Below are 18,167 nucleotides of genomic sequence, written 5' to 3'. Positions count from 1 at the left end.
TCTTTCATCAGGATAATTCACCGGACTGTTAATGTAAAAGGAGAACAACATTTACTGTATGAGAAAAGGGTGCTGATTGATTGAGGCATGGGAAACTACAGTTAATGATAACTAACGGTTCACTACTGAACTTGTTGAAATTATAAACTGGCAGATTGATTCTAGTGGAGACATTTTGCTCTGGAAAATGAGCCAGAGAATGATGCCCCCTATTCTATAAAGTTTAAAAAACAGGTGCACACTGTACATATCCTTTCTGACTCCAAACAGTGCAGCCCTGTGTGTTAATACATGTAGTTTCCAGTACATGCAACTGTGCCATTTAGTGAGCCCAAAAGCTAATTCTGATATGATCATTAGTATAATTCTCGCTGAATATCCTGTTGCAAATGCTGTCCAATTGCAGAATCACCTTTAATGTTGGATTCTTGAGATTTGCAAACCATGATTTGGAATAGTGAATACCTTATTGATGTATGCTACAATCCTCCAATCTTTGGGGCATATGTATAGTTAGCATCCCCTCAGCACTGAAATTTATATGCCACATTATTTATTTATTGTTATTGGGAAACACAACGTAGATTTGTATTGCATAGTAGCAAGGTGAAACAGCTCCACCTGATGTTCAACCTTTTGAGATCCGTTGCCCTCCTTATTCTAAGGTAGACTGGGCTCCTCTCTGGACCAAATCTTGCACAGTGGGCTCTATTCACAGTATTCCAAAAAGGTCAATATTCTAGCATGTGTTACTGAAAGAATCTCAACATGCATGTTGACTAGTGAGTCAGACATCACACAGAGCCGTGGTAATAGGGGACTCCATAGTGAGAGGAACTGAATGGGGTTTCTGTGGCAACAGGCGGGATTTGACGATGGTGTGTTGCCTTCCTGGTGCCAGGATTAAGGACATCGCAGACAGTGTAGGAAATCCTCGAGCTAAGGTGAAGAGCCAGAGGTGATAGTACATGTCGGCACAAATGATGTCGGGAAGAAGAGGAGGGACATTATACAGCAGGACTTCAGAGAACTCGGAAGAAAGCTGAAAAGCAGGAAGTCCAGGGTGGTTATCTCCGGTTTACTGGAGAGGACAGGAACAGGGAGATAATGGACTTGAACGTGTAGCTGGGGAACTGGTGCAGGAAGCAAGGATTTAAATTCTTGGATCACTGGGGTATGTTTAGCGGTAAGGATAAATTATACAAGAGGGACGGGTTGCACCTTAATAGGTGGGGGACCAAGAGGGATGGGTTGCACCTTAATAGGTGGGGGACTAGCATTCTGGCAGGTAGGTTTGCCACTGCAACACAGCTGCGTTTAAATTAAATAGTGGGGGAGAGGGGACAAACAGGAAGTTAAAGGGAAAGTTAGAACAAGAGCAGTCAAGAAAGACAACGGAATCAATGGAGCAGAAAACTCAAAAAAGGATCATGCTGTAAGGTCAAGTGAAATAGGGATTGATAGGAAGGGTGAAGGGATTAACAAATTAAAAATATTATATATGAATGCACGAAGCGTTAGAAAGAAGATGGATGAGCTCGAGGCTCATTTGGAAATTGGCAGTTACGATATTGTGGGGATAACTGAGATGTGGCTTCAAGTGGACAGGGCCTGGGAAATGAATATTCAAGGCTATACGTGCTATCGTAAGGACAGACTGACTGGCAGATGGGGTGGGGTGGCCCTGTTGGTAAAGAATAATATTCAGTCCCTTGCACAGGGGGCACCTAGAATCAGGGGATGTAGAGTCAGGATGGATAGAGCTGAGAAATTCTAAGGGTAGAAAGACACTCATGGGAGTTATCTACAGGCCCCCAAACAGTAGGCTGGATGTAGTGTGTAAGTTGAATAAGGAGCTGAAATTGGCCTGTCACAAAGGTATAACTACAGTTATGGGGGATTTCAACATGCAGGTAGACTGGGAGAATCAGGATGGTACTGGACCTCAAGAAAGGGAGTTTGTGGAGTGCCTCCGAGATGGATTCTTAGAACAGCTTGTGCTGGAGCCTACCAGGGAGAAAGCAACTCTGGATTTGGTGTTGTGCAACGAACCGGATTTTATCAGGGACCTCGAAGTAAAGGTGCCATTAGGAGGTAGTGACCACAATACAATAAGCTTTAATCTGCCGTTTGAAAGGGAGAGGGTAGAATTGGAAGTGACAATATTTCAGTTGAATAAAGGGAATGATGGAGCTATGAGGGAGGAGCTGGCCAAAGTTCAATGGTGCAATACCCTAGCAGGGATGACAGTGGAGCAACAATGGCAGGTATTTCTGGGTATAATACAGAAGATGCAGGATCAGCAGAGGTGGCCGTGGTTGACGAGGGAAGATAAGAAACATATAAAGTCAAAAGAGAAAAAGTATAACATAGCAAAGATGAGTGGGAAATCGGATAACTGGGAAGCTTTTAAAGAACAACAGAGGATAACTAAGAATGAAATACGCAGAGAAAAAGAGGTACAAAGGTAAACTGGCCAAATATATAAAGGAGTATAGTAAAAGCTTTTTTAGGTATGTGAAAGGGAAAAAAAATGGTTAAAACTAAAATTGGGCCCTTGAAGACCGAAACGGGTGAATATATTACGGGGAACAAAGAAATGGCAGAAGAGATGAATTGGTACTCCAGATCTCTCTTCACTGGGGAAGAGACAAGCAATCTCCCAGGGAGTAATAGTGGCTGAAGGACCTGAACTGAAGGGAATTTATATTAGGCAGGAAATGGTGTTGGAGAAACTGTTAGGTCTGAAGGCTGATAAGTCCCCAGGACCTGATGGTCTCCATCCCAGGGTACTGAAGGAGGTGGCTCGAGAAATCGTGGATGCGTTGGTGATCATTTTCCAATGTTCTATAGATTCAGGATCAGTTCCTGTGGATTGGAGGGTGGCTAATGTTGTCCCACTTTTTTAGAAAGGAGGGAGAGAGAAAGCAGGGAATTATAGACCAGTTAGTCTGACCTCAGTGGTGGGAAAGATGCTGGAGTAAATTATAAAGGATGAAATTACGACACATCTGGATAGTAGTAACAGGATAGGTCAGAGTCAGCATGGATTTATGAAGGGGAAATCATGCTTGACTAATTTTCTGGAATTTTTTGAGGATGTAACTCTGAAGATGGACAAGGGAGATTCAGCGGATGTGTAGCGTACCTGAACTTTCAGAAAGCTTTTGAAGTTCCACATCGGAGGTTAGTGACTGACATGGATTGAAAATTGGTTGGTTGACAGGAAACAAAGAGTAGTGATAAACGGCTCCCTTTTGGAATGGCAGGCAGTGACCAGTGGGGTACCGCAGGGATCAGTGCTGGGACCGCAGCTTTTTACAATGTACATTAATGATATAGATGGTATTAAAAGTAATATTAGCAAGTTTGCTGATGATACAAAGCTGGGTAGCAGGGTGAAATGTGAGGAGGATGTTAGGAGATTACAGGGTATGGCAGATACAGTTTACTGTGGATACATGTGTGGTTATCCACTTTGGTGGCAAGAACAGGAAGGCAGATTACTACCTAAATGGAGTCAAGTTAGGTAAAGGGACAGTACAACGAGATCTAGGTGTTCTTGTACATCAGTCAATGAAAGCAGGCAGTGAAGAAAGCTCATAGCATGCTGGCCTTCATAACAAGAGGAATTGAGTATAGAAGCAAAGAGGTTCTTCTGCAGCTGTACCGAGCCCTGGTGAGACCGCAGTTTTGCTCTCCAAATTTGAGGAAAGACATATAAGATTATTATAGGATTGGACACTCTGGAGGCAGGAAGCATGTTTCTTCTGGGTGAATCCTGAACCAGAGAACACAGTTTAAAAATAAGGGCTAGGCCATTTAGAAGAGTTGAGGAGAAACGTCTTCACCCAGAGAGTGGTGGGTGTATGGAATGCTCTGCTCCAGAAGGCTGTGGAGGCCAAGTCTCTGGATACTTTCAAGAAAGAGTTGGATAGAGCTCTTAAGGATAGTGGAATCGAGGGTTATGGGGATAAGGCAGGAACAGGATACTGATTGAGGGTAATCAGCCATGATCATAATGAATGTTGGTGCTGGCTCGAAGGGCCGAATGGCCGCCTCCTGTGCCTATTGTCTATTGAAGGTAGGTTTATGGTAGACAATCGAGAACCTCCTGGCCACATTCTCAACTAGTGTGTTATGAAAAAGAAGTCAATTTGATTGCTCCATTTCAAAGGTGAATGTGAGTGCAGAGGGGAGTCCACTAAAGATTTTAAGGCTTGGCAGTGAACTGTCAGACATTGTTAATTGGTGTATCATCAATGGTGAGATCTCACCAATCAGAGTCCACTTGCAAATTGATCAGCAGTCTGCTTGCATACAGTTTAAATATTTTCCTTTGGTATTGCAAATTGTCATGATGCATATATAACACAACCCCTAAAAAAAAGTGTAATTTTTCAGCTGTATTCAAATTCCAAATCTACCAAATGACTACTTGCATATCTGTGAAAGGCATATGACAAAAACCCAGTCTAGGTAATCTGTAACATAATTTGACCAAGAGATAAGTAAGTTAAGAACATGTAAGCTATCGCATTTATTCAAAAATACATTAAACCTAAAGTTCCTGTTTTCATTTCCAAATGCTTTGATAATGCCAAATTGAGACAATCTGTTGATAAAGGAGCAGAATTAGAGCATTCAACATCTCTAATCTACTGAGACATGAGATTAAATAGTTTTGTAATAAGCAATGCAATCAGTTTAAAGTGAGCTTTTTGTTTGGTTTGATCCATTTATCCCACTATATTGTATCAGTAGATGAACGTATCATAAACGGTACCCTTTTAAAATACGTCTGCAATGTAAACTCACTCAAGTGGGAGCAGTATGGTAATGCAATTGAATTGAATTTATTGTCAAGTGAACTGAAGCATGGTGAAAAGCTTTGTCTTGCGAGCAATACAGGCAGATCAGAGTTAAGTAGCAGAGATAAGCAAATAATAGGTAAACAGCAGCAACAACAAAAACACAGATACAGGCAAATATTAAGACTTTGAGAGTCCATTCAGTACTGATTTTAAAAAAAAAGAGTAAGAAACTGTTTCAAAACCGGGGGTGCGTGTGTTCAGGCTTCTGTACCTTCTCCCCAATGGTAGAGATTGTAGAAAAACATTGTCAGGGTAGGATGGATCTTTGAGAATGCTGGTGGCCTTTCCTTAACAGTGGGCCTGGTAGGTGGATTCTGTAGATGAGAGATTGGCCTTTGTGATTGTCTGGGCCGAGTTCACCACTCTCTGTAACCGTCACCGATCTTGAATTGTTACAGTTGCCATACCAGGTAGTGATACATACAGACAGAATGCTCTTGATGGTGCACCTATAAAAGTTGGCAAGGGTTACGAGTTTTGAAGTTCAGGTTCAGGTTCTGGGTGTAGGTTTGCTTGCTGAGCTGGAAGGTTCATCTTCAGATGTTTCGTCACCCATACTAGGTAACATCTTCATTGATCCTCTGGATGAAGCACTGCTGGTGTTTCCTGCTTTTGTTTGGTTGGTAATGTCATTTCCTGTTCTCTTTCTCAGGAAGTGGTAAATGGGATCCACATCAGTGTGTTGTTGAGAGAGTTCCAGTTGGAATGCCATGCTTCTAGGAATTCTTGTGCATGTCTCTGTTTGGCTTGTCCTCTGATCGATACATACCACGCATCTACGGATTACCCAAAATTCCCAAACCAGGAGCCCCCCTCAAACCCATAGTCTCGCTACCTGGAACACCAACTTACAGACTGGCCAAGGAGCTACACCAAAGACTAAAATACTTAGTAGAAGATTCACTCCACCCAGGAATTCCTGAAGACCACCAAAGACACCAAGATAGAAGAGGGTGAAATAATGGTCTTGGATGTGAACAGGGCTGTTACATCAATCATCATCAACCTGGCTAAGAGAACACTGACTACACTAATAGAAGACCCAAAGGCACGCACACCAAACACCACCAACTTCATCAGCAAGGACAGTATAGTCAAGCTAGTGGACCTATGCCTTACCACACACTTCACCTTCAACAACAAAACCCACAGACAAACCAACGGAACACCCATGGGATCTCCAATATCAGGGGCAATAGCAGAGGCAGTGATGTGGAGACTCAAACAAAAAGCTCTGCCAACCATCCAACCCAGACTTTGGGTCCACTATGTGGAATGATACCTTTGTCATCTCTTAAACGAAACAAATTAGGGGAAACCTTCAGGACCATCAATAATACCCTTTCTGGTATAAAATTCACTAAAGAGGAGGAAAACAACAACAAACTGCCATTCCGAGATGTCACCGCGAACAGCCAACTAGAAACTTCAAACCAGTGTCTACAGTGCCTACAACACATATGGACCAAATACAGTGGAACCTCGATTATCTGAACGAGATGGGCAGACACTATTTCATTTGGATAATTGATTATTCAGTTAATCGATTAATGGTGTTTCCTCTGGGGATTGGAGTTTTTTAAGTCTGCTCCCAGTTCAGGAGATGGGGCAGCAGCACACTGCAAATGAGCCCCGCACACCCTGTCCCCCAACCCTGTCCAACACTGCCCTGCCCACCCCCAACCCCGTCTAACACTGCCCCCCCGTCCCCTCTCCGAGGCAGCCGGACTGGACACCAACAACAAAACAGCTGCTGCTGTTGCCACCTTTGTGGGGTAAGTCTCCAAATAGTGTGCACACGCAGCCACAGCCCCCCACACTTTTTTTGCTGCATTTTGACAGCTTCTATCTTTACCCTGTATAGGATAATGTTGGACAGGTTATTTGGCGAAAGAGGGTTTAGGGTACACCCCTGTGTAGAATTCCAGGGAAAGTGTGGGGGGAGAGGGCGGGATGTCAGTCAGTTGGAGACTGTGCTTGTTTAATTGCTGTAAACAAGAGACATGATCACTGTTGGAAACACGTCTTTGATGTAATGTTTCTACTGGGAAGTTGAGATTTCCTTTGGATAATCCAACACTTTGATTATCGAGGTTCCTCTATATTGAACCACAGAAGCAATCTTCCCAATATCCACAAATGAAGCTGCATCAGAGCATTATTCCAATGAGCCACTACACACTGCAGCACGGAGGAACTACGCAGAGCAGAGGAAAATCACTTATACAGTTTATTAAAAAAAGAATGAACACAGTCCTCCGATTTCTCAGCAACAAACCCAAACAGGCAGACAAAACGTGTCCAGAAACCCTAACCACTCTCCCCTCAAAGACATTGTGAAAATGACTGCCAGACAACTCAGACCCCTTGGCGTCATGGTAGCCCACCAACACACTTGAACAACAGCTAATGAACTTGAAATGCGTTATACTGACAACAAGCAAAACTAATGTCATTTACAAAATACCGTTCAAGAACTGTAACAAACACTACGTTGGACAAACAGGCAGAAAACTAGCCACCACGATACATGAACATCAACTAGCCAGTAAATGACATGGCCCTCTCTCACTAGTATCCTTACATATAAGGAAGGACACCACTTCGACTGGGACAACACATCCATCCTAGGACAAGCCAAACAGAGACATGCCTGAGAATTCCTAGAAGCATGGCATTTCAACTGGAACACTATCAACAAACACATTGACTTGGATCCTATTTACCATCCCCTGAGAAAAAGAACAGGAAATGACATCACCAACCCTAGGAAACCCAAACATATATATAGAAAGCAGGAAACATCAGCAGTGCTTCATCCAGAGGCTCACTGAAGATGTTACCTAATATGGTGATATGTCTGAAGACCAAACTTCCAGCTCAGCAAGCAAACCTACATCCAGTAGGCAAGGGTATTCGCCGTCATGCCCAATTTTCTCAGCTGCCTGAGGAAGAAGAGACGTTGGGCCTTTGTAACCAGTACGTCTATATAAAGAGTCCAAAAAAGCTTGTTGTGGATGACCAGTCCCAGTGCCTTGACACTTGCCACTCATTTCACCTCTGTGCTGTTAATGTGTAGAAAGGCATGAGGACCACCCTGCTGAAATTAACAATGACCACCCAATTAACAATGCTATTAAACCTGTAATAAATTTTTGAGTATGTACACTGAAAGTAATTAATTTGTCCTTTGCAAGTTTTGGTTTGCCTTCAATCCATGTCAAAGAGGAAGAAGTAAATTTGCTGTATTTAAACTCCACTACTCCTTGCTCTGCTGTCAAAAAGCCAGTGTCCACTAAAGACAGTAATTTCTTGAAAATGTGCCTGGCTAATCTAATACTCATGTGTTGCAGGATTTCAGATATCTTGTTTGACTTTCTCGTGCAAAGTTAATATCTGGCAGCATTGCAAAGCCTCAAAGTCAACCTGGGCATTAATATAATTAAGTCTTGAGAATGAGCCAAGAATGGACCTTTAACAAATGTACCTATATCAACAAAATCGCATCGTTCCTAATGCTGGGTCACATTCACATCCTTTGAGCCTTTTCTTCAGTATGATCAGACAGCCTTGCCCAAAACCAAGCCAGAAATAAAATGCTTGCTGAATTTGTGTAACAGTTGCCAGGTGATGTATATAGTGAGGCGTTTTCTCACCACTCGATGTATCTGCTGGTATAGGCTGACCAAGACACACACATTGTATCCCTTAATGCTTTCTCTTATGCTAGTTCTACACAGTATTTAGGGTGAATTACTGCACTCCATTTTGTGCCAAGTTTTCCACATGCTCAGTGAAAGATTCCTTCATATTTGCAAACACCATACACTGCTTACATGTCAATAGTGTCCATGTCTACATTTTACATTGAGTGTAAACAGCAATGTGCTACACAAGGAAGCCATCAACATTTGTACTGCAGTACTACGTTATGGCAATCTAAATCTGCTGCCATTGTGTGAATCAGTATTTACTGAACTATAAACTCACCAACTCACGCAGTTGTGTTCCGTGTCAATGACACCATGTATGTCAAAAGAAAAAAATGTTGCTATAGCATTCCTTGTATGCCCATCTTTGGATTCTGAGAGAAATCTGTCTTCAGAATTATACCTAACCACGTATTCCTTGCATATTTCCAAACCGTTTGCTTTATTTGAAACTGCAGCTTTGTCTTAATGGGCACTTGGATTCAGCTTTGGAATGGAGTAGCTACATGAGCTCCCTTTCCTTGATGACTGAGTTGGGAAATCAGTGATGGTATTATTACAATCACCTTCACTGGTGAAACTACTTGTTGAATTTCCTACATTTCCATGCTGTATAAGTTTGGTCTTCTCAGCAAACCTTGTAAATAGGGCCTGAACCATTTGTAAACAGTGGCCGAAACTAGATGTGATTCTAAAATTGCATAACAATGGCTACAGTCTCTCAGTTCCGGGGCAGGTATGCCTCCACTGTACCACAAGGGGGCCCCTCCATTTACTTGTAGACAGACCATGTGATGGGAAGAAAGTTAGTTTAAAAGGGAAAATTTGGGTATGATATTTTGTTGTGTGGGGGGTGCTGGAAAAGCACAGCAGGTCAGGCAGCGTCCGAGGAGAATCTATGTTTCAGGCAGAAGCTCAACTGTTAGTGTTTTTCTTTTAAGTTGTAATTCTGACCCTCAGATGATCTCCAGCAAGGAACAATGGAGAAGATCAGTGAAAATGTGAAAACAGAAGCACAGGTGCCTGACAAACCACAAGAAAAAAATTGTGTGCCAGAGCTACAGAATGCACAGCCTCCCTTTGTAACACACAAACTATCCACATCTGAGGTATGGGGCTTTAACTATGTACAGAACAGGAGAACCTAGAAATATTCAAAAAACGTTGGATGTTCGTGTTTCTGGTTCTGAAGTATTTTCAAGGTTGCACCTGCCCTAAAACTGTATTCTTTTCAAAATTGCCAAATTTCAGATTGGGTATTGGAACCACCTGCATACATTTTTTGACCAAACAGGATTTAGTTAGGAGAAAGTGAGAACTGCAGATGCTGGAGATCAGAGTTGAGAATGTGGTGCTGGAAAAGCACAGCAGGTCAGGCAGCATCTGAGGAGCAGGAGAATGGACGTTTCAGGCATAGGCCCCTCATCCAGATGAAGGGCTTATGCCCAAAACGTTGATTCATGTGCTCCTCGGATGCTGCCTGACCTGCTGTGCTTTTCCAGCAACACACTCTAGACTCATGTTAGGGAGAGGGTCTGCCAGTCAAACAGACCATAAATTCTCTTGAAGCATGAATTTTACTGATAAGATGGTCCATTTGTGCAGTATTGATTTCTCTTAATTCTTGAAGTCCAAGTGAAACTCCTGGCCTGCCTTGGTTTATGATGCTTCTTGGCCTTCTAAGTCAGGGGGTTGTACATATCAAGTGACTTTACACACAATCTAAGCACGTGCTCCAGTGAGTACTGCCTTTTGTATAAATCTTTAACATTGAGCTTTTGATAATTCTTTCAGGTAGTAATAAAAACGCCCATGGCACCATTGTGGATATGGGTGTCCTCCAGATGTTCTAACATTTGTGTCTCAAATAACTGTTTTAAAAAAAAAAGATTTTTTTCATTATTAATTGGATCTTGCTTTGCACAAATCAGCTTTATCATTTTCTGTATTATGATAGTGACTACACTTCAAAATTTCAGATTTTCACTCAATGAAGTGCTTTGTCACTTTTTTTTTTCCGGAACTTGAAAGGCTCTGCAATAAATGTTGAGACGGTTTGTTTCTCCTTGCACAGTGTACACGTGCATCGTCTGAGAGCTAACCGTGCTTCAGGCTGATCTGACTGTGATCAGTATGCCTCACAATTGCATTTAATGTTTTTATTTGCAGTTGCTTTTAATCCTGAAGTGGATTTGGTTCTGGCTCCTCATGAAGTGCAAATTAATAAACAGCCACACAAGTGTTCCGGTTCATTGTGAGGTAGTTCATTGTGTAGGCTATGGCATTGTTGGTGCCTACAAAAATAAACTGACTTATAATCAGACAATCTTTTGATAAAATCATATAATGCTGATAACATTTTGTGATAAACCTGTTACAATTTTTTCAATAATGATATCAACAAAAGACTCCATTGGACAAGGTTAAACAGAAAAGACAAGTGAAAGGTGAAGTTACAACCCATAATAAATGGAAAGGAAGAAAATCATGTGGGAAAAACAAGAATATTTCTCTGAGGTAAGTATGAAGTTTCTTAATATAATTCTTTGAAGATATCATGTAACAAAGTGTGTTTATGGACTACATAAATATCACTAATGACTGTCAATAGATCAGGCTGTTAACAACTCTTAAATGCTCTCTACAGCCTGACAACCAATTCAGTTGTGCTCGACCATTACAGAAATGTCAAACAGGAATACAACTGGATGGACTATCCAGCATTCGCCTCGGCACCACATTGACAATAGCATACGCAGCCCTGTTGACCCTAAGCATTCTTTGTCAAAATTGTGTCATTGAACATTGATCAACAATTTGAGAAACAGTCTGACATTAGTTGTACTTGCCTTCAAACAATGACCCAGCACTATCCACATCATCCCTGGGTATGTCTCATGTTATTCTATCATATGAAGTAGGTGAGGAGTAGCCCACTCAGCTTCACAAGCTTGCTTCACCCTATTGGACGAACAGACCTGCTAGCTGTGGTGGTAAGGAGTTACCCTGGGAGTTCTCAACAGTGACTCAGAACTACTTGAAGTTTTCTGGTATCAGGTCAAATGTGGCATGGAGACCTGCTGGTTATTATCTAAGTCCCAGCCTAAGCTGACGAATCAATATTCTTCCATGTTAAACACTGCTTGGAATAAGAATGTACTTTGGGTAATGTGTACAAGATTTTCAACTTATACCCCAGTGTTTGATAAAATCGTAGAATGCCAATATCACTTTATTATAAACCTTTTGAATAATTCTATGAGCAAAAGGCACCATTAGACAAAGTTAAACAGAAAAGAGACATTTGCCAAGTTGCACTGGTTGCTGGCTGAATCCTGATAGCTACTAGACTTAGGGGAACCAATAAGAAGGAAAAATCTATTTGCCCTTGTTCTCATCAATCTACCTATGTTGTGGTTCTGTTCGCCGAGCTGGGAATTTGTCTTGCAATCATTTCGTCCCCTGTCTAGGTGACATCCTCAGTGCTTGGGAGCCTCCTGTGAAGCGCTTCTGTGCTGTTTTCTCCGGTATTTATAGTGGCCTGTCTCTGCCGCTTCCGGTTGTCAGTTCGAGCTGTCCACTGCAGTGGCAGGTATATTGGGTCCAGGTCGATGTGTTTGTTGATTGAATCTGTGGATGAGTGCCATGCCTCTAGGAATTCCCTGGCTGTTCTCTGTTTGGCTTGCCCTATAATGGTAGTGTTGTCCCAGTCGAATTCATGTTGCTTGTCATCTGCGTGTGTGGCTACTAAGCATAGCTGGTCGTGTCGTTTCGTGGCTAGTTGGTGTTCGTGTATACGGATCGTTAACTGTTAATAGCACATAAAGAATCCATTCAACTCACTGGATTCATACTGACCTTGCAGGGCAATCTAATTATTTCAAATCCTCCCTTCACTATGCCAGTAACCTTGCAAGTTCATTTCCCTCACTATTACCTGATTCCCTTTTGAAATGAGTCATTGTCTCCACTTTTGCCACCCTCACAGCCAGTGAGTCAAGTATTATTGCCCAATGCCTGTACTGAGGGCTGAGAGAGCAGATTTGTGCACTATTTAGGTTTTTGACATGTAATCTTTAAAGTAAGAGTAAACCTTTTTATTTGCCTTGTTATAACTGTGCTAATGTCTGGCTAAACTTTAAGTTTCTGACTGGTCTTGTTAGGTCAACTGATCAGGCAGGTGGTGTGCACAGTCAGAGGAACTACAATTGCAGACAGAAGGAAGCTCTATATCAGGACCGATCTAGGAAAGTGTGGCAATGTGCAAAAAAAGAGAAGAGTAACATTCATACAAAACCAGACATTTATCTTAAAGAGGCAGAAGGTGGTAAGTATGCAGCTTCTATTGCATTTCATTACTGATGTTTTCTTGTAATTTTAATGTTCAGCAGGCTTAAGTTGATACAGATCTCACAATGGGATAAATCAAGTCATGTCAATCCTGACCATAAGCGGTGAAGTAGGCTATTTGGTTCATCAGGTCTACTCACTATTCAACCAGATCATGACTGATCTGATCATCTCAGCTCCACCTTTTCCTCATAATTTTTGATTTTCTTATTAATGAACAATCGGTGAAATTTGAATGTTCTTAATTGCCCAGCCTTGACAGCTCTCTGTGTTTAAGTTCTACAGATACACTACTTTAATGTGATGGGAAATAATAGCAATTACTGTCACATCTATTTTGTGGATTGTGTCAGTATAATTAATGAAAATATCTGTAGTAGAGATTTCAATTTTGGTAATGCACTTACAATATTGTAAGGTGCATAAATAAACTATTTCATCAGACTGAATTTTTAAATCAAGCTTTCTTCATGTGAAACACTGCAAGCTTTAAATGTTTATTAAGCAAAACATTTTAAATACTGTTTCTTTACTGTGTGCTGTTCCTTTGGAGATTGTTGTTCAAACTGGAAGATGCTGATCAGGAAAGTGCGTTCTGGTGAATCTAGCTCTGATTCTGGAAGTTCGTCAGACAGTGTGAGAGCAAGTCTTGACAGCTGGGGAAGCTGGAGCAGTAGCAGTTCTGAGGGAGAGAAGGATCAAAGTATCAATCCCCAATTGCACTTCGTACCCTCTGCTACACAGAGTAAGGAAATACTTTAAATAAGGTCCTATACATAAACTATAAGTCAAAACTAGGTTAGACAGTGGACTTAATGCCTGCTGGAAATCTGTTCATATGCTTCATAGAATTGTCAAATCCCTAGTGTGGAAACAGGCTCTTCGGCCCAACAAGTCCACATCGAGTCTCCGAAGAGTTTCCCTACCCTATTACTCTACATTTATCCTTGACTAATGCACTTAACCTACACAACCCTGAACACTGTGGGCAATTTAGCATGGCCGATTCACCTAACCTGCACATCTTTGGGTTGTGGGAGGAAATTGGAGCACCAGAAGGAAACCCATGAAGACACGGGGAGAATGTGCAAACTCCATACAGACAGTTGCTTGACTGGAATCGAATCCAGGTCCCTGGCGCTGTGAGGCAGCAGTGCTAACCGCTGAGCCACCGTGCCACGACTTGGGTTAATTAGTGAAAAATATTCATCAAACAACTTGACAAAAGTTTGCCTAACCGCAAGCAGTTGTTTCCTCTCACCTTGTCAGGGGTGTTGCTACTGCCCAGAAGTATGCTTCCACTATTTGAGAAAGGGAGAGCATATAACTGACTGGGGGATGTGCATGCAACTTGAGACTTTGTTTACAAGTTTTGCAATATTGTCTCTGCCTCAGTTCTTCTCCTTAGACAATGAATCGGAGCATGTGAAATCTTGATGCCCTGTTTGATCTGATTCTGATTATACAGTTCAACCTTGTATCTGATTCACAACCAGAATGGTGACCTAAATACAGAGTAACAGTAGTGCCTGCCTGCTTCTGTCTGAAATTGTGCATGTACAATCTTGAGATTTGTTGATCAGATTTCTTCAATTATGGTCTTTTATCTTCTATAAGCTTTTAATTAGTCCAAAGGTCCTACATATCCTGTACTGCTCCAAGTCACAGTGGCCTCTCATCTATATACTCAGTGGACTCAGGTCCTCTAAATATTAACAGCACGGTGGCTCTGTGGTTAGCAATGTTCCCTCACAGCGCCAGGGACCCGGTTTCAATTCCCGCCTCGGGTAACTGTCTGTGTAGAATCTCTCCGTGTCTGCGTGGGTTTCCTCCGGGTGCTCCGGTTTCCTCCCACAATCCAAAGATATGCAGGTCAGGTGAATTGGTCATTCTAAATTGTCCATAGTGTTAGGTGCATTAGTCAGAGGTAAATATAGGGTAGGGTAATGGGTCTGGGTGGGTTACTCTTCAGAGGGTGGGTGTGGACTTGTTGGGCCAAAGGATGTTTCCATACTGTCGGGAATTTAATCTAATCTAAAGTCCTTGGCATTAAATGTCAGCATGGTTTGCCATATCTATTTTTGCATTTTCTTCCACCCTTTTATCAAGTCCCAAACCCATATCTCTGGGTCAAGCCCTCTGTAAGCTTTGACTTCACCTAATTGTCGGTGGCAATGCCTTCACCTGCCCTGGTCCTACTTCAAGAATTCCCTTCCTAAGTCGTCTTGCGCCTCTCCCTCACTCAAAAACTGATTTATTCTCTTTTTGGATACCCCAACTAATCTTTTCCTTCCTGTTTCACTGTCCTTTTACTTACATGTATTTGTGATATTCTGAGAGATACTTCACAAATGTTGATCCTAGACTCGCTCATTGATAATGCAAAATTATATTTAAAAAGTGTTATCCTTTGGAAATTAAGGTAGCTTACTAACTAGGTCAGGAACAGTACATCTGCATTTGCTACATTTTTAAATTTGACTTATTTACTTTAGAGGAGAGGATTTTCCAGCAGGCGTCTCCAATTTATAGCCCGTCTTTGCAAGAACATCACAGTTCAGGGAATAGAAGGTAACTTTAAACATCACTTCTTAAGATGGAAGTCACATTATATAACATGCAGTTTGAATTTTATAATTGCTTTTTGTTTTGTAAAAGATTTGTTCATTTCAGCCACTCCACCAATAACAATGTATGTTTGAGAGGAGCTGCAGAGCCTTCGACTCCCCCTGATAAAAACCATTGCCCCACCTTTGCTGCAGTAGCTGCGGGTTTAAAGAAAAGTCCAGGTAAGAGGCAGATTGTAGGTTTGAAAGTAATCAATAATTTAGAATAGTATATTGTTAAATACTTCTCGTCTTATAAAGAAAAGTGCAGCTTTTGATATTTAACCTGAAAGAAGACTGACTTTATGTGTTTAAAGATATGTGTCCGTGCTATCACTAATATTTTGGAGAAGTTGTGGTCATTAACTTACAAATGAGATTTATCCTACAGCAGGGATGTTGTAATTCTGGAATAAAACCATGGATAATTTACAGCATTCAGCCTATTGTGCCTGTACTGGCTCAATGAACTAGTTAACTATTTTAATCCCTCTTCTGAACACCTGGTTTGTAGAGTTACCATGCTACAGGTACTGATCCAGGTTCCTTTTAAATGAGTTGAGCGTTTCTGCCTCCGTCATCAAATTGGCAACAAATTCCAGATACCCACCACCACCCTTTGAGTAGAAAACTTGTTCCCCATGTATCCTCTCCAAGGTAAATTTGCCATAGCCCCAGGGGATCATAGAGCTGTGCCAGCATTGGTGAGTTTAACCTGTGGGTCATCGCTCCTCAGCTGAGGAGCAAGGTTGAAGAAGTGGAGTCTTCGTGGTGACCTCAGCTAGTACGGGAATTGAACCACACTGTTGGCATCACTCGGCATCACAGATCCAGCGAACCAAGCTAGTCAACCTTCCAATCTTTCAACCAGTTGTCATAAATCTGGTAGTTGATTTCTCCTTTCTGGGAATCAGGTCTCCGCTGTCCACTCTATCCCAGCCCCTCGTTATTTTGTACACCTAAGTAGCCTCCTGTTCTAAGGGAAGCACCCCTAACCTATTCAACTTTTCCTTTTGGTATAGCTTATAAGCTATGATCGCATTCTTGTAAATTCTCTTGGCACGTTCTCTAAAGCAATTAATTCCTTCCTGTATTGTGACCAGAACTGTACACAACTCCTCCAGCTGTGACCTAACCCCATCTTTATGTAATTCAAGCATTATTTCCCTGCTTTTTGTATTTAGTACCTCAACTAATGAAGCAAGATATCTCGTCTGCCTTCCTGACTACCATTTTCTATTTGTCCTGCTACCTTAATTAATGGATTAATCCTACCTCTCGTTATCGATTGGAGTAGTTTGGTCATCGCCCAGGTCAGACTGATTAGTCTGTCAATATCCAGTCCAAGGTTTCACTTTCTTTAAGTGTCTCAATACCCTCCTATTTATTTTATATTCCTTTGTTTACCAACTCCAAATACATAATCTCTGACTTCTATGATTTGAATTTTATTTGCCACGTTATTATTCACTCAACCAAGCTGTTGATATCTTCCAGTCATGTATGTTTATCATCAGGTCAGTTGAAGGTTTTGGTGCTTTGCAACTTTCATTTATCCCATGACATCAACCCTGTCACAGCCACCCACTTCACCATCAACTACTTGATCAAGGTGTGCAGATTTCCCTATCAGGTTTCCCACACTTGGGTCTAAACATGAAAATGGACCACAAACAACAAGGAAGCCAAAACTAAGAGCATTATTTTTGCAAATGAAAAGCAGTTCACATTCATCAACCAACATTCCTTCCATCCTGACACTGAGCCCGTTTTGGATCAGACTTGCCACACACCCCTGGGTGTCATGGGTTTTAACCTTCCATAACAGTGTGCTACATGGGACCTTCTCAAATGCCTCCGCGAAATCAGTGTTGACAACATTCACTTCTTCATCAATCCTTTTATTTCCTCAAAAAATTCAATCAAGTTAGTGAGGCATAATGTTCTTTTGACAAAACCATGCTCAATGTTCCTGATTGTTTTTTCGAAAGGCAAGAATTAATTAATCCAATCTCTCTCTATTGATTCTAGTAGTTTGGCAGCCACCCAGGTCAGGCTGACTCGTCTAATTATTTGGCTGTGCCTTGCACCCTTTTTAAATAATGGTACAATGTTTTCTGGCCTCCTGTTGTCTGGTAACGCTGTGTCAAATGTCATTCCTTTGGACCAATACACATTCCTACACAAGTTTACCCAGTGCAGTAGACTAAAAGTTTAATTTTAAGCTGCTGAAATTGATGTTAATGAGCTAGTATTGATCTCCAGTTTGGATTGGCAGATTTAGTGTAACATTAATCCTAATTGCTCTGCAGGCAGAACTCTTGGTGGCCAATTTGCCAGTCTCTCTCAGATATTTGGTTGCTCTTAACTATGCAGTTTGGGCTACTGCTATGACATGTTTCTTCAATGCAAATTGGCTTTAATGCAATTGAAGGGTTTAGACCATTATTTGTAGAACATGAATTTTCCTTACTTATGTTGGCTATAATGCTATTCTGCCCCCAGTAGTTGAAATGACACTGCTATTGTACAATTTTCATACAGCATGGGATCTTATGAAACCTAAGCTATCACTTTATTATCAGATCTGACTGCACTTTGATTCATTTAGGATCCTGATTTGTAAT

General features: G+C 41.5%; 1 protein-coding gene across 4 annotated transcripts in view; it reads left to right on the top strand.

Annotated features, from left to right (window-relative positions):
* The window catches only part of tmem131l (transmembrane 131 like), a 171,718-nt gene that overhangs the window by 141,459 nt on the left and 12,092 nt on the right, over positions 1-18,167 (top strand). For 3 of the 4 annotated variants that reach the window (XM_072577034.1, XM_072578720.1, XM_072579595.1), the window contains 6 exons: positions 9,545-9,693; positions 10,992-11,101; positions 12,748-12,911; positions 13,488-13,679; positions 15,430-15,505; positions 15,593-15,723. In XM_072577034.1, coding sequence (XP_072433135.1) covers positions 9,545-9,693; positions 10,992-11,101; positions 12,748-12,911; positions 13,488-13,679; positions 15,430-15,505; positions 15,593-15,723 — 822 coding nt within the window. The remainder of the gene's footprint in view (positions 1-9,544; positions 9,694-10,991; positions 11,102-12,747; positions 12,912-13,487; positions 13,680-15,429; positions 15,506-15,592; positions 15,724-18,167) is intronic. The other variant, XM_072577926.1, reaches the window with a different exon arrangement.

This window comes from Chiloscyllium punctatum, chromosome 1, assembly GCF_047496795.1.
Source record: "Chiloscyllium punctatum isolate Juve2018m chromosome 1, sChiPun1.3, whole genome shotgun sequence".
NCBI lineage: Eukaryota > Metazoa > Chordata > Chondrichthyes > Orectolobiformes > Hemiscylliidae > Chiloscyllium > Chiloscyllium punctatum.
The sequence above is the reverse complement of the archived record's forward strand: the minus strand, read 5'-3'. Positions and strand labels throughout refer to the sequence as shown.